The sequence below is a fragment of the Callorhinus ursinus genome, unplaced genomic scaffold, assembly GCF_003265705.2.
Source record: "Callorhinus ursinus isolate GAN/ISIS: 27379988/994484 unplaced genomic scaffold, GSC_fseal_2.0 scaffold13, whole genome shotgun sequence".
NCBI classification, from domain to species: Eukaryota; Metazoa; Chordata; class Mammalia; order Carnivora; family Otariidae; genus Callorhinus; species Callorhinus ursinus.
This window is the reverse complement of record NW_027397075.1, coordinates 22611998-22637351: the sequence shown is the minus strand read 5'-3', so window position 1 is coordinate 22637351 and position 25354 is coordinate 22611998. Positions and strand designations below refer to the sequence as shown.

Below are 25354 nucleotides of genomic sequence, written 5' to 3'. Positions count from 1 at the left end.
TGATGTCTTTGCCAAGTCCTTATGTGACAAATGATACCTCTGTTTCCTGGAAATCTTGATTTTCTGGCTTATGGGACACTTAGCTCATTACGAAATCCCTCTAGCAACAAAAGAGTATGTTTCCTTGACTATGAATGTGGCCCAGAACTATTTTTTCATTCTGGCTGCTTAACTTGGCTAATCTTGTTGCTACCACACCCCAACAAATAAAGCACACTGAGGTTTTAAAGAAGTTTTAATTTCATATATCACATTTCTGAACATAACATAAACTGTTCATTTAAAAATATTAAATGCCTGTGAATCTAATGAAATACACAAAATTAGTTTGTGCCTACTATTTTGGTCTAACTGAAATATTTTAATAATTATTTTAAAATACTTTAAATGCCTGATTATATTATTAATCTATTTTTTAAGATTTAATCTCATTAGTTGGAACAATATTTTATATAAAAATGATTCTGGAATGAATACTTTATGTGAGAATCATGCATAATAAACTTACAATGACAAGATCATTAAGACATTCACAACATTTTTTATTAAAAAGTCACAGATATGTATCTCTTTTCAGGGCTGCCACTTTTTGCTTAGATTATAAATTCTTCCCAAAATATCCATTGAATGTCATAGTCTGAGCTTTTCCTTACCTGCTGTCCCAGTTTCATGACTTTTTTCTTCAGGTTTGCCATTTGACTTGAGAGCCCTTTTCTCCTCCACTTCACCATCCCCCCACCATGATGGCTGCCCATATAAGGGAGTGCCACGGGGCATGGCAGAAATATCTGGAAAGAGGCAAAAAAAAATCTGTCTAGAGCAGATGAAACAGAAAAAATATATACTTTTGCAGAATGCTAGAATTGCCTGGTTAATTTATTAAATGAAAAAAATACAGTCTAGGTAGTTAAAAAGTACTCTAAGTTGAAAAACTTGTTATTTGTGTAAGACATTCAATGTTGGACATGACTAAAAAAACGAAATTTTGCTCTGGCTAATATCTAAGTAATGCAAACTGCGTTAGCCTAATAGCTTTTTGTTAAGGTGTAATCAGTCTTTTGGTATATAGAAATGGCTCATCAAGTAAGTCTAAATAAAAAAGACAAAACTAAAGTAAATTTTGGTATGAGTGATCATTAAAAATATTTTTAAAGCCTAAGGGCACTGCAGAGTAACCAAATTTAAACTAGCTGTTAACATGACTAGATTTTTTATTTGAGCAAATTTGGTAATGCCTACTAATTTAAAAAAATTGTTTTTGCATGAATGGGATTATTTATGTAGAGCAGTTCCTGGAACATGATAAATATAATAATAATGATGATGTAACCTCATTGGATATCCTTTTAATTCATTTCAGTTATTATAATTCAAAAAAAGCACACAAACATGAAATACAATATTATAAATCATATTTACTTCCCTCAAATATCTAAACACACCTACATATAACTGCCATATATAATTATGTGTTATATAATGCTTTCTAATGAAAGGATTGGCTGCATTAAATCCCACTCTAAAACTGTCATTATTATAAATTGATATGGACATGGCCAAGTTTTGTAGAACAAAGCCTGTACTTTCTTCATAATCAAGTATAAATATGGTATTTTCAAAGAGATTAACTTACCCATGGCTTTTTCCTCAGATTTTAGTGCTTCTGTGGCTTTGTGCTGCACCTCTGTTGAAGTATCTGCCACCTTTGAATCTAGGCTTTTGGCACATGCAGATTTTGATAATTCTGATTCTGAAGATTTTTGGGACAACTGAAGCTGAATGGTAAACTTCTCGTGCTATAAAACATTTAAAAATGAAAATGAAGCATCCAGGAGTAAAAATCAACCCTAGCAAATGACAGGTTTACAAAAGAAATAAGTAATAATTTTTACCTTTAGTGCTTCTTCAGGGACCCTCATTTCTCCTCGTACGACAGTGAAAAGATTTGTATGTGAACAGAGCTAAGGAAGAATATAATTTCAAAATTCTGATAATCAAGCTTAAAATGATCAAAGATAATTTTGAAATTGTCCTATTTTCACCAGGTAATTACAACAGAAGCATTATATTCCCCTTAAGAATTTATGTTACAATATGCTCAAAACTATGAAGACTTTAATTTTTAAATACCAGAGAAAAATCTAAAATCTAGCAAGTAATTCTAAACTTAACCAACAATGGCCTTCAAGAAGCAAATAACTGGGTAATTAGAGCATAACAGACATTTTCAGCTCTCACAAACAGTATGACTGCAAAGAAAAAGCACCTGGATCAAATTATATTGATAGTTAATCACAACAATGTGAAAGGAAGTATCTCATCAGTGATTACCCAACAGTAAATCCTGAAAAAATTGGATTACTCAGACTTCATAAGCATTGATAAAAATGAAGTTCATTTTGAAAGTGCAGAAGAAATGCTATAATTAGGGTCCTTACAGCATCCACAATTGCCCCTTTCCTCAGGCGTTGCAATCAAGGTCATATTATCAAACAACTGCTTCCATACAGATTAGAACCAAGTGCCGGATATAATGAATGCTTTCATTATTACGCCAAAAAGAACAATGCCTCCGTATATTAAAGAACATCTTACACTACACAGCAGAGGTCACATTTCCCACCATTACTTAACCTTGTACTGAAAGGACTTTCATAACCATGCACTAAATTCTATTATCCTTTATCAATTCACAGCACCCTATGACTTCAAGGGTAGAAAGCTGTAATTATCACAACCACTTGGGGTAAAAATAGTTTCCATGCCTAAGGAGCAGTAAACTTGCAGACGAGTATTTAACTTGTATTTCTACTCATTAAAACAATAAAAACTCAGAATTTTTTGGAGTTTCAAACAGCTCTGGGGGATATCCTATTTAATTCCACGAACTGGTCCTCCTATTCTGTATACAGGGAACCTGAGGACTGGAGAGGCAAAACCTAAGACAACAATCTAGTCAGCTAAATCCCAGTCCAGGGTTCCTGTAGCTGTGAAATATTAGAATTTTCCTTTTTTTTGTTTTGTACACATGCTGATATGTATTTCCTGATATAGGTGAAAATATATATTTTGTAATAATTTCCTACTTAATGAAAAATAAGTCTAGTAACTTTGTTTTACCCCCAGGGAACTCATTAATAGTTGGAGAAGATTCATAGCATTCCTACATTTCCAATGGAAAACAGTGTCTCAAAAAAATGGAAAGCCATTTCCATTTTTCCAGTGGGAAACACAAATGACTGTAGCCTGCTGTGAGGGTTTTCCTGGGGCTTCAAATTTATTCCTGGGAGTGTTGCAGGCTATTCCCCAAGGCTAGTCTGGGGTACTGTCTTTAGACTTAAGACTCCTTTAAGATCAGGAAAACTTTAGAGAGGCCCCACTTCTTGGAGTCGAACTCCTTACCTTCCAAAATGGTTTGTGTGTGTGGACCAAAGGTCTCAAGGATCCTCGTCTGGGTCGTGAATTTACTTGAGAACCCTGGTATCACTCTGAGATTTTGAGAATGCCCTAGTCTTAGCATTTACCTCCAAAGCTACCATCTTCCTAGTGGTACAGACCCTAGGTTAACTGTTTTTAAGTTGCTAATTTTAAAAAAATGACAATCTAAGATACAATTAAATTACTCATGTTGTAAGTTAAAAATATACAATATAGTATAAACTACAGTCATGTTGATTATATCTGAATAGAAAAGTTACAGTTTAAATTCTTGCTCATTAAAAATCGTATTTGTGGGGTGCCTGGGTGGCTCAATTGTTTGCATCCGACTCTTGATTTCAGGTCAGGTCATGATCTCAGGGTCATGGGATCGAGCCCTGCTTTGGGCTCTATGCTGATCATAGAGCCTGCTTAGGATTCTCTGTCTCCCTCTGCCCCTTCCCCTGCTTGCATGGTCTCTCTCTTGAAATAAATAAAATCTTAAAAAAAATTCACATTTGTATGTTATTTCCCTATTCCTTTACATAAGGCTGTGTGATTGTTATTCTAAGTCATCCCTATGCTCAATTTATTCAAGAAATGTTTATCTAAGAGTGGGGTCAAAGAAACTCATCTATATACTAGTAATGCTCTCTTAGACCCTCTCCTTTATCTAAATGATAATTAAAGCTAACTAAAAGGAGAGCAAAATTTTAAAGTTTTAGTTATTCCTAGAGCCTTAAAAACACCAGGTGTCAGGTATCACTGTGAACGCATCTTTCAAAAATCATTTTTAAAAATTCAGTCACTAAGTTGTTTCATTGCGGAGATACCAAGCACCTACAGAAGAAATCCAGTATTACATATGAGTTTTTGCTGCTTGGGACAAGATTTCCAGTGTTTTAAGGTTTCAAGAAGTGCTGTAGTCTCAAACAACTGAATGGGCATTAATACAATATTCTCTGAAAAACTATATACTGAAAAGAATGTGACTCTCTCTCATGGTGCTGAAGACATTGGATGTCAAAATATATGAGAATACTTGAATACTACTATTTTATACAGTGGAAGAATGGAAAAAAGCATTCTTTTTCTAAATTTGGATATTTTATCTGATTTAAAATATATATTAAGACTATCCTTAAAAAGTCTCCTTAAAGTTGGCCAAAAACTTACCTTTCTGGATCCTCTCCTTAGAAATATGGGAAATTTTACTATATTCAATACTGAAATACACAATAAAGCTAAAATAGATTGCACACTGTATTAACAAGGCAGGTCCTAGGAGATGCCAAAGTTTTAAAAAAAAGTTCATGACAGAAAAACTTCTAAAGGGATAATTTTATTTCTCTAAGCAATTTTCTACTAGCTTACGTTTGTCTCTACCTTCTGAAAGATGTATCATTTTATTCTGGTAGATGAATATCCTAACTTTTAAAAAACCTTTTAAACAACTGCTTTTAACTTTTCTTCTATGACATTACTCCTTATTTAACTGCTCATCTCCATTTCTTAAATTTGGTTCTTTCAAAAAGCTTTGAGAAATGTCCCCCATTTTTGAAATCTGGGAAGTGTGTTCATGTTTTGTTGTATGGATATCAATCACATTAATCAGGATTCAACTCCGCTAAAAGAAGAATGCTTGATTTTTAGTTATGTTTATCCCCCTCTTGACCATTTTAGCAGCCATGATCTGGACCCAAGGACAGAACGCCACATGTAATGTTCCAAGTACAGATAAATCATAATCTTGAAAGTTATGAAAATGATTTTTACCTTGTTTCTAATATGATTAATCCAATCATTTTGTGGGCCATTTTTATAGGAATAGATAACTTCTTTGGGAAAAAGAACCTCATTAAAAAAATCAAGGTACTAGATTCTTATACTGACTCATATGACTGGGATGGTAAGGATTTTGAGATTTATGTATTTAAGTAATGTTTAATCATTTTCCACTCAACATGGAAACCACACCATATTCTGATTTTCCTCCTAGTTCACCAGCAATTCGATCTTAATCTTTTTTCAACTGGTTCCTTATCTCTCCTGCCTCTTCATAGTGGAATGTATCAGGTTTCAGTCCTTGGACCTCTCTCTTATCAATCTGTATTCTCTCCCATGAGTGGTATCATTTAGTTTTAAGGAATTAAATATTATTTAGACAATGGAAATTCCCAAATTTTTGTCTCTAGCCTATACCTCCTCCCCTGGATTCCATCTGTATATCCAGAATGGCCAAAATCAACTTCTCAGATTCCTGCTTCTGGCCAAGACGGAAAAAAGGAACCAGAGTTACTCTCCCATCTGAAGCAACCAAAAAATGGACAAAATATATAAAACAATGGTTTTCAAGACAATCAACATCAGGGAACAAAAGACAGTGACTCCTGAGTGAAGAGAAACAAATTGAGGTGAATCTAATCCCTGTCCCCAAACCACTGCCCTAACAGAGCTTCCAGGTCACTGGGCAAGGAGGGCTCTCTGAGCTGTGAAGGCAACCTGTGAAGGTCCGGGAGACCAAGATGACCAGAGGTCATGGGACTGAGCACTGAAGAGAAGAGAGCTGCACAGAAGAGAGAATTCCACATGTCTGAGGATCTTGCTCAAGCATTCAGCTGCGTACTGATTGGGAATGCATGTGAGAAAATTCCTACCTAGGTCTGGGGCAAGAACCATCTAAAAGTACTACAGGTAACAGTGCTCACATATGGCCAGGATGGAAAACATCATGAATCATGAGTCACTGGATAAAGCAGAGGTGACACATTTCTTCTGTAAAGTGCCAGATAGTAAATATTTTAGGCTTTGGGACCATATGATCTCTGTTACAACTACTCAACTCTGCCGTGGTAGTCCAAAAGCAGCCACAGAAATATGTAAATGGGTGGGTACGGCTGTGTTCCAATAAAACGTTATTTACAAATATGGGCTGAAAGCCAGATTTGCCACTGGGTTTGCTGACCCCTATGGTATACAGAAAGGTCTTGCCTTCATAGTGGGGAATATCAGTCTCAGACTAAACTTAGAAGCCTAACAAATCTTAAAAGCAAGACCCAAAGTGCTAAAACGGTTTCCAAGGAACCTGTGTCCCAGAACAAAGCTCAAAAATATGTAGAGGAATACAAAAATATGCATGCAATACTCAACAAACTCACAATGTCTGCCATCCAATCAGAAATTACTCTACATGCAAATTAAATGAATTAAAACTGATGCAGAACTGACCCAGATGTCAACAAAGGTGTTAAAAGTTATAACCATATTCTATATGTTCAAAAAGCTAAGTAGTAGCTTGGGAGATATCAAATACAAAATCCAAATTGAACTTCAAGAGTTCTATACTGCATGGATTAGTGGTAGATTAGACACTGCCCAAAAGAAGATCAGTAAACTTAAAGACACAGCAATAATAATCCAAACTGGAACACAGAACCAATGATTAAAAAATAATAAATAAATAAATAAATAAATAAATAAATAAATAAACAGAGTACCAGTAAGTTGAGAGACAATGTCAAGTAACCTAACAACATTTAATTGAAGTCCTTTAAGGAAGTGAGGAAGGCAAAATAATATCTGGAAAAATAATGGCTGAAACATTTTCTAAATTTGATTAAAACTATAAACCCACAGATCCAAGAAGCTTAACAAACCCCAAGCAGGGGAAACATGAAAAAAATTACACCAAGGCAAATCATAATCAAATTGCTCAAAACCAGGGATAAAGGGAAATAATCCAAGTGAGAATACAGTAGAGCTTTAACACACGGAAAGAAAAGAAATGCCACCTACAATAAACACCCAGCAGTAATAACTTTCAATAACTAAGGTGAAATACTTTTCCAGACATATGAAAATGGGAAGAATTCATCACCAGGGAAACCATACTACAAGAAATATTAAAGGAAGCCCTGAGCAGAAAGAAAATGATACCAGATGAAAAGATGGACCTATAAAGAGGAATGTGAAGAGCATGAGAAATGATATCTACGTTGGTTTAAGATAAAAGAATACAATGAGCATAAAGATAGGAGATATTTTTCTTATTTAAATCTCTAAAAGATAATTGACCTTTTACTCACAACGATGTAATATGCAGTTTGTAACATAACTAAAAATAAAAAGTTGACAATCAGCACAAAGGTCAGGACAGAAGTACAGGATAGAAGTACACTGCTATAAGGTTCTTATACTATATGTGAATTGGTATAACATCACTTGAAGATAAAACTTAAAATTAAAGGTGTAATTATAAATCTTGAAGCAACCACTAAAATAAAAAAAAAGTTATAGTTAATAAGCCAACAAAAGAGATTAATGGAGTCATATAAAATGTTCAAATAACCCAAAAGAAATTATGGGAAAAAGACAAAAAACTGATGGCACAAAGAGAACACAAATATCAAGATGACAGATTTAAATCTAACTACATCAGGTGGCTCAGTTGGTTAAGTGTCCAACTGTTAGTTTTGGCTCAGGTCATGATCTCAAGAGTTGTGAGATCAAGCCCTGCACCAGGCTTCATGCTCAGTGGGGAGTCTGCTTGAGATTCTTTCCTCCTCCCTCACCCTCCTGCTCTGCTTCTCCCCCACTCACACACTCTCTCTCTCTCTAATAAATAAAATCGTAAAAATGTAAAATAAAATAATAAATCTAACTACATCAATAATCACACTAAATGTGAATGATTTAAATTCAAGAATGAAGGCAGAAATGATCAGATTGAATAAAAAAAGTAACACCAACTATATGATGCCTACTTCAAATGTAAAGACACAAACAGCTTAAAGGTAAAAGACTGTAAAAGATGTTCCATGCTAACACTAATCTAAATAAATAAATAAAGGTGGAAAAACTATAGCAATGTCCAAACAAACCATATTTTGGAGCAAAGAACATTATCTTGAATAAAGCAGGTCATTTTATAATAACAAATGATGCCAATTCATCAAGAGGATATTTTAATCCTAAATGTTTATATACCTAATAACCAGGTTTAAAATTACATGAAGCAAAAACTTCTGCAAGGAGAAATGGACAAATCCACAATTATAGCCTGAGATTTAACATCTCTCTCTGAATAACTGATAGAACAAGTAGACAATCAATCAGGAAAATAGTGAAGATGGGAACCAAGTTGGCATAATGACCAATAGAAAACTCCAAAACAACAGAATGCACATTCTTTTCAAAGATATATGGAACACTTATCAAGACAGATAGACCAGGTACATTCTGGGCCACAGGACAAGTCTCAATAAATTTGAAAGGATTTGAGACATACAAAATATGTCCTCTGAGCTCTATGGAATTAAATGAGAAGTCAATTACAGAAAGTCTCTGGAAAACCTCCAAATTATTTTAACAAGCTTACAGATAACCTGCACTCAAAAAATCAAGAGAAATTAAAAGTATTTTGAATGTTAAAGTAGTACTTAGGAGAAAATTTACAGAACTAGAAAGACTATATAAAAACAGAAGGTCTCCAATGAATAAGTAGAAAAAAGAAACTAATAAGAGCAGAAATCAAAGAGAAAACAATAATAGATGAAATTCAGTTCTTTCTATTGCTATGACATTTTAATAAATAGGACAGTTTTCCACTCCAAGGTATAGCAGTTTGTAGACTGGCTAACTATTAAGCTTAATTTTAATATGAATAAAGCACAATAACTACACTTCAGTCTGGTACAGCCAAATATAAAACAATAGAACATAAAATTTGTTTTAAGAATTTCATCCTAGGGGCGCCTGGGTGGCTCAGTTGGTTAAGCAGCTGCCTTCGGCTCAGGTCATGATCCTGAAGTCCCAGGATCGAGTCCCACATTGGGCTCCCTGCTCAGCGGGGAGTCTGCTTCTCCCTCTGACCCTCTTCCCTCTCGTGCTCTCTGCCTCTCATTCTCTCTCTCTCTCAAATAAATAAATAAAAATCTTTAAAAAAAAAAAAAAGAATTTCATCCTATATAATAAAATTTCTGCCATTGTAACAGCCCAATGTTCATTTATGTATGTATAGTGCTCAAAATCATAGCAATATGAGATGCTATTTTAAAATAATTAACTGAGCCTACCCTGAGGATTTGGAATAGCAGCTCTGGTTCAACACAGATTTAAAACCCTAAAACAGTCCTCTGGAACAAAACATTCGTCCCAGCAATTTCAGGAAAAAAAAAAAATATATATATATATATATTTTATAAAGGAAATACTAGTTCCCTATTAAATCACTAAACAAACTGTAAAAGCAGGAGTTATTTCTCAGTAGTTTCTTCTTGATTTAAAATTCAAAGTAAATAGAGTTTTATTGAAACTCAGATTTCCTATTATTTTCTCATGTTTTGAAACAGCTAAAGTCAAATGGATTAAGGACATACTTAAATTCAAAATATATTTGTATTTATTGTTTGATGAAACTTCTTATGCAGGTGGAAAATGGCCCATGAATCAAGGCTTTAACGTTAATTCTTTTTTTTTTTTTAAAGATTTTATTTACTTGACAGAGAGATAGAGAGAGAACAAGTAGGCAGAGAGGCAGGCAGAGGGAGAATTAGGCCCCCTGCTGAGCAGGGAGCCTGACGCAGAGCTCGATCCCAGGACCCCGGGATCATGACCCGAGCCAAAGGCAGCTGCCCAACTGACTGAACCACCCAGGCGCCCCGTGGGCTTTAATGTTAATTCTTAATCATTTTATGTGATCTGTATTTTTTAAAGGATTTAAAACATACAACTTACAAGTATTAATATTTAAATGGCTTCATTTTTCACATGTTTCTTTGTTCCACAAGTATAAGGTTTATATATGTGCTACAAAAACAGTTCTCAAAAATTTTAAGTCTAAAAAAAAACCTAGTTATACTTTAATAACAATTTTAAAGTGTTAATACATTTATTTCAGCTAAGCATCAATTCCAGATAGCTGAGACTACATTTTCTATTCTAGAGTGATAAAGGCCATCTGAGTTGCCAATACGTTTAACACATTCTTACATACTGAAGTCACAGTGAAAACACAAGAAAACCATTCAGTATAATGTAGAATATCTGTATTTTAATTAAAGAAAAGTCCTTTGCTACAAAGCTTTTTGCCTTGTATGAACAGAAATGTCTTCTGCTTCTTCAAACTTGTCCCGTCTCTTCACTAGTGGTCCTTTACCCTACCCTAAGAAGGACAAAGTTATGTCCCTGTTCAGTTCTTAGAATCCTATTTTTATTTATTTTTTTTAAAAACATTTTTAAGTAATCTCTACACCCAACCTGGTGCTCGAACTCACAACTCCAAAATCAAGAATCGCATGCTCTAACCAACTAAGCCAGCCAGACGCCCCTAGGATCCTATTTTTAAGCAAAAGAATCTTAAATACACACTAACTGCTTAATTAACTTAACCAGGGAGCACAGGTCTCAGAAGATACAGGATACTGGAAAATCTGAATTAAATAGGCAATAGAGACAGAATTCATAAAATAGAGTAAAAGTATGAATGGGAAAAAAGGTAGGGATAAATTCTTACACTCCTCCTAGGATGTTGATCTGTGCCATGATCATCCAAACAACAACAAAAAAATCCCTGGGCTGGGCTAATATTAAACACTCCCCTGTCCTCTCCTTGTTACATTCCCCCATACCAAAATTATATATATAATACCATTAAAGGGAAATCTCTACTGAAATTATATATGGGGGGGGAAGGTGAGTCCAACTTTTCTAGGATTACTTCTAGGAACAGGCATACTGAACAACAACAACAACAACCACCAAAAAAAATATATATATATACATATATATTATTTTTAAACATGTATTTTAGTTTGGGAGGGCAAAGAGACTTCTAGTATGCCTCCACTGCAAATTCTTACATCTCAAGAAATGTCAATTTACACCAGAAAAGATTTTTGAATCAATTTGATAAATGTACAAAATCATATAAGGATATCATATCCAAATCTCAGCTTATCTTCAAGTTTCAAGGTGATATAAGTCTGTTCTGGAATCCTTACATCATTCACAAAAGTCTACAAAGAGAGAAAAAGATGTTAGGTTATATATTGAGTATTAATTGTTACATTTCAGATAAACACTCAAACCTTATACTTAAAAATACATTAGATATAATGGTTAACATGGGTTGTGTATCATAAAACGTGTCATGCATCTTATAGACTGATAAATGATTTCCTACCAAGCCCTGAATTGATATCATAACACACAAAGAACCAGGCTGCGGTGCCTCTAAGTCCACCGCGCACTGCCAAGACAAATTTAGGCACCTAAATATGATGCTAAGAAAAGTTCCTAATTTGAAGCTGGCAAATTGTAAAGGGAAATACTTAACTCTTGATATATCATCAGGGTTCACTGGACTCAATTTTAGCTTTTTTGGACAATTCTAACTATTTGTGAGGTTTGATATTTCATTACTTTCATTATTACAATTCTTCCAAAGAACAAAAAGAAACTGTATTTTTAAAAAAATGGAATAAAACTCATATTCTCCCATCCAAGTACTAACCAGACCCTGCTTAGCCTCTGAGATGAGACGAGATCGGGCGCATTCAGGGTGGTATGGCCGTAGACAAAACTCATATTCTCTATTTTACAAATGCCATATGAGTCCTTTAGACCTTTTTATGACTCTAAGATATATTATGGGATTTTACTGACCTTATTTTTCCTGTTTCTTGAAACACTCTGCTATTTCATCAACCCATCACCATTTTATCACTACTCATCAGTGATAAAACTGTGCCGAAAATGACCAAAATAATAAGAAAACAGAAGAATGGAATTGCCTAGAACACTGCTATCTAAGAAATATATTGCAAGCCCCAAATGCAAGCTACACATATACTCTTAAGTTTTCTACTAGACACATTAAAAAGGTAAATAGAAAAGGTGAAATTAATTTTAATACTACATTTTAAACCAACCCTTATATCCAAAATAGTAACATTTCAACAAATTACTATAAAAAGCAACAAAATATTTCACCTTTTTTCTTTTTCTTCCGATGGGTCACTTTCAAGTGCTTTCGTGGGAAGCACTGGACTAGAAGGATGATGCAGTAAACCATGACTGCTGCTGCGACCTTCACTTTCTGCACCATCTCTCCAAGAAGACGTTGCCCACAACCCTGCACCATCTCTCCAAGAAGACGAGACATACATCTGGAGACACTATCTTTGTCCTTCTCTTTTACAAGCTATTAAAGAGCACCACTGAGGATTCAGAATTTCTCGCTTACCATCCACAAAGGCAAAGCGAAGAAAACGAACAGGAAGATATTTCACAATTGTAAGAGGAACACAAAGAGGTGGCAGAGCTCTAGGCTACAGTAACAGTGATAAAACTGATAATAATGTAGCAAAATATCAGACCACGAGTCTTCAGATAAAAATAATCCTAGATGAATTTTCTCTAATGCAAAAAGTGGTAAGAGAAGGCTGTTTTCAAGGACAAAAAGGAAATAGGGTATTTTTCATCCTTTCAGTAAGAAGAATCATGCACATTTCTCAATAAGAAAATGAACAATTCTGTATTTTAAATTTTCATAGCATTCGTTCATTCTTTTCTTTAAATTTTTTATTGTTATGTTGATCACCATATATTACATCATTAGTTTTTGATGTGGTGTTCCATGATTCATTGTTTGTGCATAACACCCAGCGCTCCATACAGAACATGCCCTCTTTAATACCCATCACCAGGCTAACCCATCCCTCCACCCCCCTCACCTCTAGAACCCTCAGTTTCTTTTTCAGAGTCCATTGTCTCTCATGGTTCATCTCCCCCTCCGATTTACTCCCCTTCATTCTTCCCCTCCTGCTATCTTCTTCATTTTTTTTTCTTAACATATATTGCATTATTTGTTTCAGAGGTACAGATCTGTGATTCAACAGTCTTGCACGACTCACAGTATTCACCATACCACATAACCTCCCCAATGTCTATCACCCAGCCACCCCATCCCTCTGACCCCCCACCACTCCAGCAACACTCAGTTTGTTTCCTGAGATTAAGAATTCCTCATATCAGTGAGGTCATATGATACATGTCTTTCTCTGATTGACTTATTTCAATCAGAATTAACACCCTACAGTTCCATCCACGTCGTTGCAAATGGCAAGATCGCATTCCTTTTAATGGCTGCATAATACTCCATTGTATATATATACCACTTCCTCTTTATCCATTCATCTGTAGATGGACATCTTGGCTCTTTCCACAGTTTGGCTATTGTGGACACTGTTGCTATAAACATCGGGGTGCAAGTACCCCTTCCGATCTCTACATTGGTATCTTTGGGGTAAATACCCAGTAGTGCAATTGCCGGATCGTATGGTAGCTCTATTTTCAACTGTTTGAGGAACCTCCATACTGTTTTCCAGAGTGGCTGCACCAGCTTGCATTCCCACCAACAGTGTAGGAGGGTTCCCCTTTCTCCGCATCCCCGCCAACATCTGTCGTTTCCTGACTTCTTAATTTTAGCCATTCTGACTGGTGTGAGGTGGTATCTCATTGAGGTTTTGATTTGGATTTCCCTGATGCCGAGTGATGTTGAGCACTTTTTCATGTGTCTGTTGACCATTTGGATGTCTTCTTTGGAAAAATGTCTGTTCGTGTCTTCTGCCCATTTCTTGATTAGATTATTTGTTCTTTGGGTGTTGAGTTTGAGAAGTTCTTTATAGATTTTGGATACTAGCCCTTTATCTGATATGTCATTTGTAAATATTTTCTCCCATTCTGTGGGTTGTCTTTTGGTTTTGTGGACTGTTTCTTTTGCTGTGCAAAAGCTTTTTATCTTGATGAAGTCCCAATAGTTCATTTTTGGCCCTTGCTTCCCTTCCCTTTGGCGATGATTCTAGGAAGAAGTTGCTATGGCTGAGTTCGAAGAGCTGGCTGCCTGTGTTCTCCCTTAGGATTCTGATGGACTCCTGTCTCACACTGAGGTCTTTCAACCATTTGGAGTCTATTTTTGTGTGTGGTGTAAGGAAATGGTCCAGTTACATTCTTCTGCATGTGGTTGTCCAATTTTCCCAACACCATTTGTTGAAGGGACTGTCTTTTTTCCATTGGACATTCTTTTCTGCTTTAGTTGACAATAGAGTTGAGGGTCCATTTCTGGGCTCTCTATTCTGTTCCATTGATCTATGTGTCTGTTTTAGTGCCAGTACGACACTGTCTTGATGATGACAGCTTTGTAATAGAGCTGGAAGTCCAGAATTGTGATGCTGCCAGCTTTGCTTTTTTTCAACATTCCTCTGGCTATTCGGGGTGTCTTCTGGTTCCATACAAATTTTAGAATTATTTGTTCCATTTCTTTGAAAAAAGTGGATGGTATTTTGAGGGGGATTGCACTGAATGTGTAGCTTGCTCTAGGTAGCATTTACATCTTCACAATGTTTGTTCTTCCAATCCATAAGCATGGAACGTTTTCCCATTTCTTTGTGTCTTCCTCAATTTCTTTCATGAGTATTTTATAGTTTTCTGAGTACAGATCCTTTGCCTCTTTGGTTAGATTTATTCCTAGGTATCTTATGGTTTTGGGTGTAATTGTAAATGGGATCGACTCCTTAATTAGTCTCTCTTCTGTCTTGTTGTTGGTGTATAGGAATGCCACTGATTTCTGTGCATTGATTTTATAGCCTGCTACTTTACTGAATTCCTGTATGAGTTCTAGCAGTTTTGGGGTGGAGTCTTTTGGGTTTTCCACATAAAGTATCATATCATCTGCAAACAGTGAGAGTTTGACTTCCTCTTTGCCGATTTGGATGCCTTTGATTTCTTTTTGTTGTCTGATTGCTGTGGCTAGGACTTCTAATACTATGTTGAATAGCAGTGGTGATAGTGGACATCCCTGCCATGTTTCTGACCTTAGGGGGAAACCTTTCAGCTTTTCCCCATTGAGAATGATATTCGCTGTAGGTTTTTCATAGATGGCTTTTATGATATTGAGGTATGTACCCTCTATCCCTATACTCTGAAGAGTTTTGATCAAGAAAGGATGCTGGACTTTGTGAAATGCTTTTTCTGCATCTATTGAGAGGATCCTATGATTCTTGTTCTTTCTTTTGTTAATGTATTGTATCACGTTGATTGATTTGTGGAAGTTGAACCAGCCTTGCAGCCCAGGGATAAATCCCACTTGGTCATGGTGAATAATCCTTTTAATGTACTGTTGGATCCTACTGTCTAGTATTTTGGTGAGAATTTTTGCATCCATGTTCATCAAGGATATTGGTCTGTAATTCTCCTTTTTGATGGGGTCTTTGTCTGGTTTTGGGATCAAGGTAATGGTGGCCTCATAAAATGAGTTTGGAAGTTTTCCTTCCATTTCTATTTTCTGGAACAGTTTCAGGAGAATAGGTATTAATTCTTCTTTAAATGCTTGGTAGAATTCTCCTGGGAAGCCATCTGGCCCTGGGCTTTTATTTGTTGGGAGATTTTTAAAGGCTGCTTCAATTTCCTTAGTGGTTATAGGTCTGTTCAGGTTTTCTATTTCTTCCTGGTTCAATTTTGGTACTTGATACATGTCTAGGAATGTATCCATTTCTTCCAGGTTATCTAATTTGCTGGCATACACTTGCTCATAATATGTTCTTATAATTGTTCGTATGCCTTTGGTGTTGGTTCTGATCTCTCCTCTTTCATTCATGATTTGATGGTTGGGTCATTTCTCTTTTCTTTTTGATAAGTCTGGCCAGGGGTTTATCAATCGTGTTAATTCTTTCAAAAATCCAGCTCCTAGTTTCGTTCATCTGTTCTACTGTTCTTTTGGTTTCTATTTCATTGATTTCTGCTCTGATCTTTATTATTTCTCTTCTCCTGCTGGGTTTAGGCTTTATTTGATGATTTTCTCCAGCTCCTTCAGGTGTAGGGTTAGGTTGTATATTTGAGGCCTTTCTTGTTTCTTGAGAAAGGCCTGTATTGCTATATACTTTCCTCTCAGGACTGCCTTTGCTGTATCCCAAAGATTTTGAACAATTGTGTTTTCATTTTCATTGGTTTCCATGAATTTTTTAAATTCTTCTTTAATTTCCTCATTGACCCATTCATTCTTTAGTAGGATGCTCTTTAGCCTCCATGCATTTGAGTTCTTTCCGACTTTCCTCTTGTGATTGAGTTCTAGTTTCAAAGCATTGTGGTCTGAAAATATGCAGGGAATAATCCCAATCTTTTTGTACCAGTTGAGACCTGATTTGTGACCTAGGATGTGATCTATTCTGGAGAATGTTCTATGGGCACTAGAGAAGAATGTGTATTCCGTTGCTTTGGGATGGAATGTTCTCAGTATGTCTGTGAAGTCCATTTGGTCCAGTATGTCATTTAAAGTGTTTATTTCTTTGTTGATCTTTTGCTTAGATGATCTGTCCATTTCAGTCAGGGGGTGTTAAAGTCCCCCACTGTTATTGTATTGTTGTCAATGTGTTTCTTTGCTTTTGTTATTAATTGCCTTATATCATTGGCTGCTCCCATGTTAGGGGCACAGATATTTACAACTGCTAGATCTTCTTGTTGGATAGACCCTTTAAGTAGGATATAGTGTCCTTCATCTCTTACTACAGTCTGTGTTTTAAAATCTAATTTGTCTGATATAAGGATTGCCACCCCAGCTTTCTTTTGGTGTCCATTAGCATGGTAAATGGTTTTCCACCCCCTCACTTTCAATCTGGGGGTGTCTTTGGGTCTAAAATGAGTCTCTTGCAGACGGCATATCGATGGGTCTTGTTTTTTTATCCAATATGATAGCCTGGGTCTTTTGATTGGGGCATTTAGCCCATTTACATTCAGGGTAACTATTGAAAGGTATCAATTCAGTGCCATTGTATTGCCTGTAAGGTGATTGTGACTGTATATTGTCTGTTCCTTTCTTGTCTATGCTGCAGGCTCTCTCTTTGCTTAGAGGACCCCTTTCAATATTTCTTGGAGGGCTGGTTTTGTGTTTGCAAATTCCTTTAGTTTTTGTTTGTCCTGGAAGCTTTTTATCTTTCCTTCTGTTTTCAATGACAGCCTAGCTGGATATAGTATTCTTGGCTGCATACTTTTCTCGTTTAGTGCTCTGAAGATAGCATGCCAGTCCTTTCTGGCCTGCCAGGTCTCTGTGGATAGGTCTGTTGCCAATCTAAGGTTTCCACCATTGTAGGTTACATATCTCTTCTCCTGAGCTGCTTTCAAGATTTTCTCTTTGTCTCTGAGCCTCGTAAGTTTTACTATTAGATGTCAGGGTGTTGACCTATTTTTATTGATTTTGAGAGGGGTTCTCTGTGCCTCCTGGATTTTGATGCCTGTTTCCTTCCCCACATTAGGGAAGTTCTCTGTTATAATTTGCTCCAATATACCTTCTGCCCCTCTCTCTTTTTTCTTCTTCTGGGATCGCAATTATTCTAATGTTTTTTTTGTCTTATCTTAGCGCTTATCTCTTGAATTCTGCTGTTTTGATCCAGTAGTTGTTTATCTCTCTTTTTCTCAGCTTCCATATTTTTCATCATTTGGTCTTCTGTATCACTAATTCTCTCTTCTGCCTCATTTATCCTAGCAGTTAGTGCCCCCATTTTTGATTGCACCTCATTAATAGCCTTTTTGATTTCGACTTGGTTAGATTTTAGTTCTTTTATTTCTCCAGGAAGGGTTTGCATAACTTCCATGCTTTTTTCAAGCCCAGCTAGTATCTTTAAAGTCATGATTCTGAACTCTAGGTCCGACATCACACTAACGTCTGTATTGAGTAGTTCCCTGGCAAACGGTAGTACCTCTTGTTCTTTTTGTTGAGGTGATTTTTTTCATCTTGTCATTTTGTCCAGAGGAGAACAGAGGAATGAGAGAACAAAATGCTAACAGGTTAACAACGTCCCCAGCAAATATACTCTAAACAAATCAGAAAAGACCTGAAACCAGGAGAAAAGAAAAGGAAAGAAAGAAAAAAGGAGAAAAAAAAAGATAAAAACAAAACAGAACAAAAAAAAAAACAGAATATGATCAAATATGGTCAGGTTAGTGCATAGATCAGTGCCACACACTAGATTTTTGGTGTATTTTGGTCTGTTAGAAGAAAGTGCTTCCTAAAATTTTAAAGAAAGACAGACTTATATATGTACAAAATAAGGGTTGATACAATGAAGGGATGGAATATGACTGTAGAGATGAAAATTATAAAAGATTTTATAAAAGGAACTGATACCATAAGAAGTTGTTTGAAAAAAGAAAGAAGATTTAAAAAAAAAAATAGAGAGAATGTGATCAGGCAGGAGACTAGAACAAAGCCATATACTAGTGATTTAGGGTATATGTGATCTGTTAGAAGAAACTGTATCTCAAAGTTTTAAAGAGAGAACAACTTATATATATATGCCAAAAATAGGGGTGACTACTATGAAGGGATAGAATATGACTCTAAAAATGAAAAATAAAAATGTTTTTTAAAAAAGGGATTGATAAGATGTTGGTTCAAAAAGGGAAAAAGAAAAATTCAAAAAAACAAAACAGGTAAAAAAAAATTAACTTTGAAAGACTAATGAATCATGGTAAGAAAGCCATGAATACCATGTGCAGTATTCCCCTAGCGCTGGAGTTCTGCCCTTCTCATTGATCGGTAAACTTGGTCTTGGCTGGCTGTTCGCGCTGATCTTCTGGGGGAGGGTCTGAGGGAGGAACCTGGGCGAGGTTCCCAAATGTCTTTGCGGAGGCGGAATTGCCCCGCCCTTGCCAGTCCGGGCTAAGCAATCTGCTCGGGTTTGCTCTTGTTCCCTGCAAGCTCTCCGCACAGCTTTGGGACGACGAGAGTGAAAATGGCCTCCCAATCTCCGCCCGGAGGAGCCGAGAACTCAGGGCTCCGGTCCTTAGTGCGCCCCCAGAGAAAAGTAGTCAATCACTCCCGTCTCCCTGGTCTCTGGCCGCACTCCGTGCTCACCCGGCCTGTGACCAAGGGTTTCTATCTGTGGCATGGTCCCCGTGTGGAGTCTCCAAACCCAGCAGATCCCTGCAGTGCCCTCCCACACCGCTCCACCTGGGGGAGGAAGGGGAGTCTCCCTGGCTCTGCCGCTTGCTGGGTCCCTGCTGGAGGAGCATTGGCCCAACTGTGCCCTGGATCACAGTTTACGGCAACCCCGAGCTGAGCGCCCGCGCCTCGGCTCCATCTCTGCAGCCGGCTCCCCCGCTCCGATACCTGGGAGCTCTGCCGCACTCAGGCACCCCCGGTCTTGCTGTGACCCCAGGGGTCCTGAGATCACACTGTCGCGAGAGGGTTTCGCCCCCAGTTTAGCCACTGGAGCGATGTCCCTCAGCAGAGCCGACTTCTAAAAGTTCCAATTTTGTGCTCCGCGGCTCTATCACTTGCCAGAAGCCGCGGACGGAGGCCCTCTCCCCCGCCGTCTATCCTCCCGAATATTGCCTCAGATTCACGTCCTACCTTCCAGTAAGTGGTCGCTCTTCTGTTCAGAGAGTTGTTGCTATTCTTTTCTTCGATCTCCTGTTGAGTTCGTAGGTGTTCAGAATGGTTTGATCCCTATCCAGCTGAATTCCTGAGACCAGATGAAATCCAGGTCTCCTACTCCTCTGCCATCTTGCTCCGCCCCCCGCATTCTTTCATTTTTTGATGTTTATTTTCCAACACTTACTTGATTTAGTTTCTAAGTAGACAAATGCCCAAGGCAGGTATCTATACAAAGCTAACTAGAAAGAAAGATGATGTATAAAGAAATAAAATTACTAATCTTCCGTTAATAGATCTAAAACTAAGAAAAGTTTTCAAATTATGGAAGATAGCTATCTTAATAAAATTTTAAGCTGTCAAAGTCTTTAAAATAACGCATTCTGATAATACAATGCAAGAAGAACTAGAAATAATAAGCTAGTGTAGCTAGAAATAGACTTGAAATCTGAAACCAACACTTATAAAATGGATATATATCCCAGGTATCCCTGGACAACTGATGAACAATACCCATTTTGAATATTATGTGCCTTTCAAAACCAGGAAAATATGAAATAAAAATTTGAGTTTGTCAGAATTAATTTTTTATTAAAATTGCAATTGTTTTTCATTGTCCTTTTATCCTTACTTCTGCAAATTATTTGTAAAAAGACTTACAGATTCGACAAGACACAGATGGTAAATGGTGATTACTTTTCCTGGCACATTAGAAGTTAAAGACTTGGAATTTGCTAGATTCACAGAACACTGTCATATTAATTGCCCAGAATGAAGATACTATATAAATATCCAAGTTTTCCTCTGATTAGCTGAAACTTTAAAAGCTTTTTTTTCCTTTTGAATTCCATTTTTTCAATCTTCTATTTTATTGGATTTGAGACAGCCATGATACCCTATTTGGGAAAGCTTCCTCCATGGTGAGGAATTTTAGAAGGGTCTTGAATGACGTATTGTAAAATATATAAGGAAATTATGTTATTGTGGTCATATACTCAAATTCCTATGCATAACCAGCACTGTGTAATATGTCATGGAGTATCAGTTTTAAGTCTACAGAAAAAAGTCAGAAGAAGTTATGATCGTAATTCCAAGTGCAGATATAAGGAGACAGTGAGATACTGCTAAAACTTGGGATCACATCTTAGTATGATTTATGAGTAATCCTAAAACATAAGCTTCCAACGTCCCTCACAGAAAGGCTGAAATGTTAATACAAATAAAATTCAAAGGCTTCAGGCATTTATAAACTAATTTCATATTCATTTCCAAAATGAATATTTTAGAGTGTTTTAAAAGTTACACCTTGAGTTTACCTAAATCTTCTAAGTATAATCACAAAACAGAAGAGCTGAGGAAAATGATGGAAAAGCAAAGAGAAGAATAAAAGGAAACATTAATTCACTGATGTCTGGTATGCAGAAGACAAGCAATTATGTCCACTGTGTCAGAGGACTGCCACCATAGCTCTAAGCCAATTTTACTTAAAAATGTCTTAACCAAAAATACTATTTTTACTCAAAAGGCCTAAGATGACCAATTAGATCCATGTAAAGCTTAAGACTGCTCAAATCTCTTAATGAAGCACCTACTGTGTGTTTGATATATATACATATATATTAGGAAGGTACTTGCAAAAATCAAGAAACATAATTTTAACATGCTGGCATTTATGGCAGAAATATTCCCTGAGATCTAAAAAGGCTTAGGAAATATGAGCCAGACACAAAGTTTCAGCACACAAAAATGCAAGTGAAAACATCTGAAGAGAAAAAATCTCCTGAAAGGCTAAGATTATATAAGGAAGAGAGAAAATTTCAAAGAGCAACAGGCAAAAAAAACCCCAAAAAAACAAAAAAAATTCATTTAAATAAATCAATTATGAAACATTTTAATAAGTTAAACATGGGAAAGCAGGTTTTGTTTCTTATGTCAACATCATTTGATCACACCTCTGCCTTGCAGGTAGAACAGGTAAGGACAACGAGGCATGGATAATGAAGTAACAAACAAGATCTCAGAGTTCAGAAGTAGAATACCTGGGATTCAAATTCAGGTCTCTCTCAACTACAAATCCCATGTTCTCTCCATCTCAACGAAGCCTGGGTGCCCAAGCCAGGCCAGCTATTCAAACTCCCTCTTCCAAACAACTAACTTACAGAAGCAAAACAAACTAGATAAACATCTCTTTAATTTACATACAACTAAATTGCATAATTATACTGTATAAAACCATATAACCACTCTGTATTATATTAATGCTCTGGGAAATCTGAACAGAGTGACTGGCCAGGGGTGCAACCCCCTCAATCACATTGCCTGTGAGAAAAGTCACCTCTTTTTCCCTACAGCTTCTCCACTCTATGCCACCCTGGTCTGAAGCTAACGGAAACGCCAGTGTGAAAAGGGGATACAGCAGAAGCTAGACACAGCGAGCTGAGGGACAGCCTAGTGACAGAAGCCAGACACGGAATGGGATGGGAGTGGTACGGCACAGGCCACAGTGGATCTCGAGGGGCAAGTGCTCCAGTGGAGGAAGGAGGCAGGAAGAAGTGAAGGCAAACAAGGGTTTTCATAGAAAGAGAAGCTTCAAGGGGCTTGCAGGGAAATGGGCCACGATAACATCAACTACAAAACCCGTTCCAGCTTCCTCAGGCAGAGCAATCTCATTCCTGGTAACAGTAACACCAAGTGTAGATCTAGGTCCCTTGGGAGTGTACTTAAGGGTAGGATGAAAGGGAGTAAAAGTGATCAGAGCTAGAGTTATTTATAAGTTGGGTTTAGCTGGTAAGTGCTTTTAAAAATATATAGCAGTGGATTCAGGTATGTAGGCGAGAGGGTGCTAAACTTGTTTTAACTGCTATTCTTCCCATTAACACCACAGCCACCATAACTACCACTTACTGAAGGCTAACGAGATGCTGTTCTAATCATTTACAATTACGAACTCATTAGAGCTTCACAACAACCTGAGAGGAGTACTGTTTTGCTGTGAACATTTAAAAATATTGAGGAACAGAAAAATTAAATGCCCTGTCTACAGTTACATCACTGGTAGGAATTCAGTGTGGGCTCATAATCACCACATTGTGTCCCCTTACTTCTAAAATTACTACTTTTAACCTGATGCTCAAATTTCTAGAATTATAAGAATTTTAAGAGTAAACAGGCTGTGAGTAATAGTCTACTCCAGGATAAAGTGCATGACAGGTGGGAGTCCACAGTTTTGTTCCGGCATATGTCCCAGGCCGTCATGTGGGTAACAGCAAAGCTAGCCGTCATTCGTGTGAGGCTCTCCAGCTCCACACTGGGTACACGCGTACATGTACTGTCACATGCCATCCCCGGAACAACACTACAGAGCAGGGACTATCATTTCATTATTTTAAAGCTAAAAGCAAGGTAACTGAACTTTTCAGAGTCTTCAGACTCACAAACTCATTACATTTTCCCACAACTCTGGGAACTAAAAGGAAGATGTACAAGGAAACTAAATTGCAGAGAGAGTATGTGATTTTCCCCGGATTTACCACTGGTAAATTACGACTAAAATTCAAATCCAGGTCCTGACTTCGAGTTCAAAATGCAAATGCTGCTCTCCAGGAGTTACTATCTTTCACAGAACTATTGAGTATAATCAAATTAAGAGAAAGGTCAACCCAGGGAAACTTTTAAGTTAGTATTTCACCTGATCTTTTTTATAACCTACGCCAAATAATTTTTATACTTGATCACAGTCTTTTAAAAGAATAAAACACTGTGATGTAATTCTTACTTATTATTTTCCAAGATAATAACATAAAGACACCTACGAATGCACTGCGGTGGAGACGAAAATTTCTAGGCTTAAAACCAGAATGTAACATTTTAGTTAAAATAGTCCACATACGCAAGTAGATTAAAATTTTTCTCTATAAATTCCTACATATAGAAAATAAAATTAAATTCCATTCAAAAAAGATTTATCGTGTTCATGCACCATGCAGAGCTCTGAGCAAAGGCTCATGAACCGTTCTGGAGCTCATGATCCAGCACAGTGACAAGTAAGTAAAAGTAGATGTAATACAAGGCTGATAAAACATCCCAAAACAGAGTAAAACAAAGGTTTACAGGTGTGGAGAAGCAAGAAAGTAATTCTGCAGCTGGGACTCAAAATAGCGTACTTACCTGTCTCATGTTAAAACGGTTTCTACCCAGTCCACCTCCCTTTCTGCTTTAAATTTGTTCAACAGGTTAATAACATCAGCAAGTTAATATTCCTAAATGCCTCTCCTTTAGGAAGCAGTGGAATTTGGGTTTGAGTACAACTTGTGTAAATGACCAGGCAGAAGAGAGAACTACTAGGCTGAAGAGAATCTAACAAATTATTTTGAGAAGGAGATAGCAGGAGAACTACAATTTTGGTGGTATGGCAAAGGAAACTGTAATGGAGCAGGAATCTGGAAAAGTGGGTGATGCCAAATTTGAGCCATTTCAGTTCAAACCTGAAGACTTAATTCTGCTTGCCATGAGAAACAGACAAAGTCTTGGAAAAAAACTAACAGAAAAACAAAGTATCTCAATGCACCTTTCAAGCCATCCAGTGAGGTCAACTTTCATCTCACCTCTTTAAAGAAGTCTTTTTCAACCATTATGGATAAAAACAACCAACAACCTTCTGAATTTCTGTATTTACTGCCTATACAGTTTCTTGAGAACATGGGTTAGTTTCATATTCTTCTATATGGTCCCCAAAGTGCTATGTACCTAGGTAAGCCTTTAAGAGTAAGATGCAAACTAACAAAAAGGAACAGAACACAAACAGGAAATGTCACCTGATTTGTCTTCTTATAATATTAAAAAAAATACTCAAGTAAAACAAAAAATAAAATCTTAACTTACCCCATTTAGGCTGCCCAAATCTTTCACCAAATGTTCATCCGTAGAGGCATCATAATTGATTACAGCATGTTGCTTATCCACACTACGAGACTGAAAGGAATTTTTCTGAGTTAGGAAATACAAGAAAATACTAGGATAAATAACAAACACAAAGATTTTTGGCTAGATACTTTATATTAATAGGACAGTAGAGAAATATCAAAGTGGATTAAATGAGATTTAAACTGTTACTATGCAACACAAATTTGGCATCACTCCCCAAAGAAGAAAGCAGCCAAAATTTGAAGACATTCTTTTCTACTAAATTCACACATTCTACTTTTGAAAGAATTTAAATCAGGTGACTTTGTTGAATACACCAAATGACAATTATTTTTATAATGTGAAACTGTTACATGGAAGTCATGTGAATTATAATTCGTAATGTTTTATGTATCCTATTGTAAAAAAAAAACTATCCTATAGGATTTTCTTTATTGAAAATTACAGTGTAAATTATATAAGGAGTCCAAAGATTTAGAGAAAAGGAACACGATGTGATACATTCTTGAACAAAATTATCCTCACTTAACACATGGGTTTTAGGGGCGTCTGGGTGGCTCAATCATTAAGCATCTGCCTTCGGCTCAG

At 36.6% G+C, this 25354-nt stretch overlaps 1 protein-coding gene across 12 annotated transcripts in view; it reads right to left on the bottom strand.

Moving 5' to 3' along the window:
* CEP170 (centrosomal protein 170) overlaps positions 1 to 25354 on the bottom strand; it is a 137966-nt gene that overhangs the window by 58013 nt on the left and 54599 nt on the right. For all 12 annotated transcript variants that reach the window (XR_012380518.1, XM_025877569.2, XM_025877575.2 and 9 more), the window contains exons 3-7: positions 24725 to 24814; positions 11354 to 11432; positions 1893 to 1951; positions 1634 to 1796; positions 654 to 788 (exon numbers count right to left, since the gene is read on the bottom strand). Coding sequence is in view for 11 of the 12 variants with exons in the window: in XM_025877569.2 (XP_025733354.1) it covers positions 654 to 788; positions 1634 to 1796; positions 1893 to 1951; positions 11354 to 11432; positions 24725 to 24814 (526 nt within the window). In the remaining variant the exon portion in view is untranslated. The remainder of the gene's footprint in view (positions 1 to 653; positions 789 to 1633; positions 1797 to 1892; positions 1952 to 11353; positions 11433 to 24724; positions 24815 to 25354) is intronic.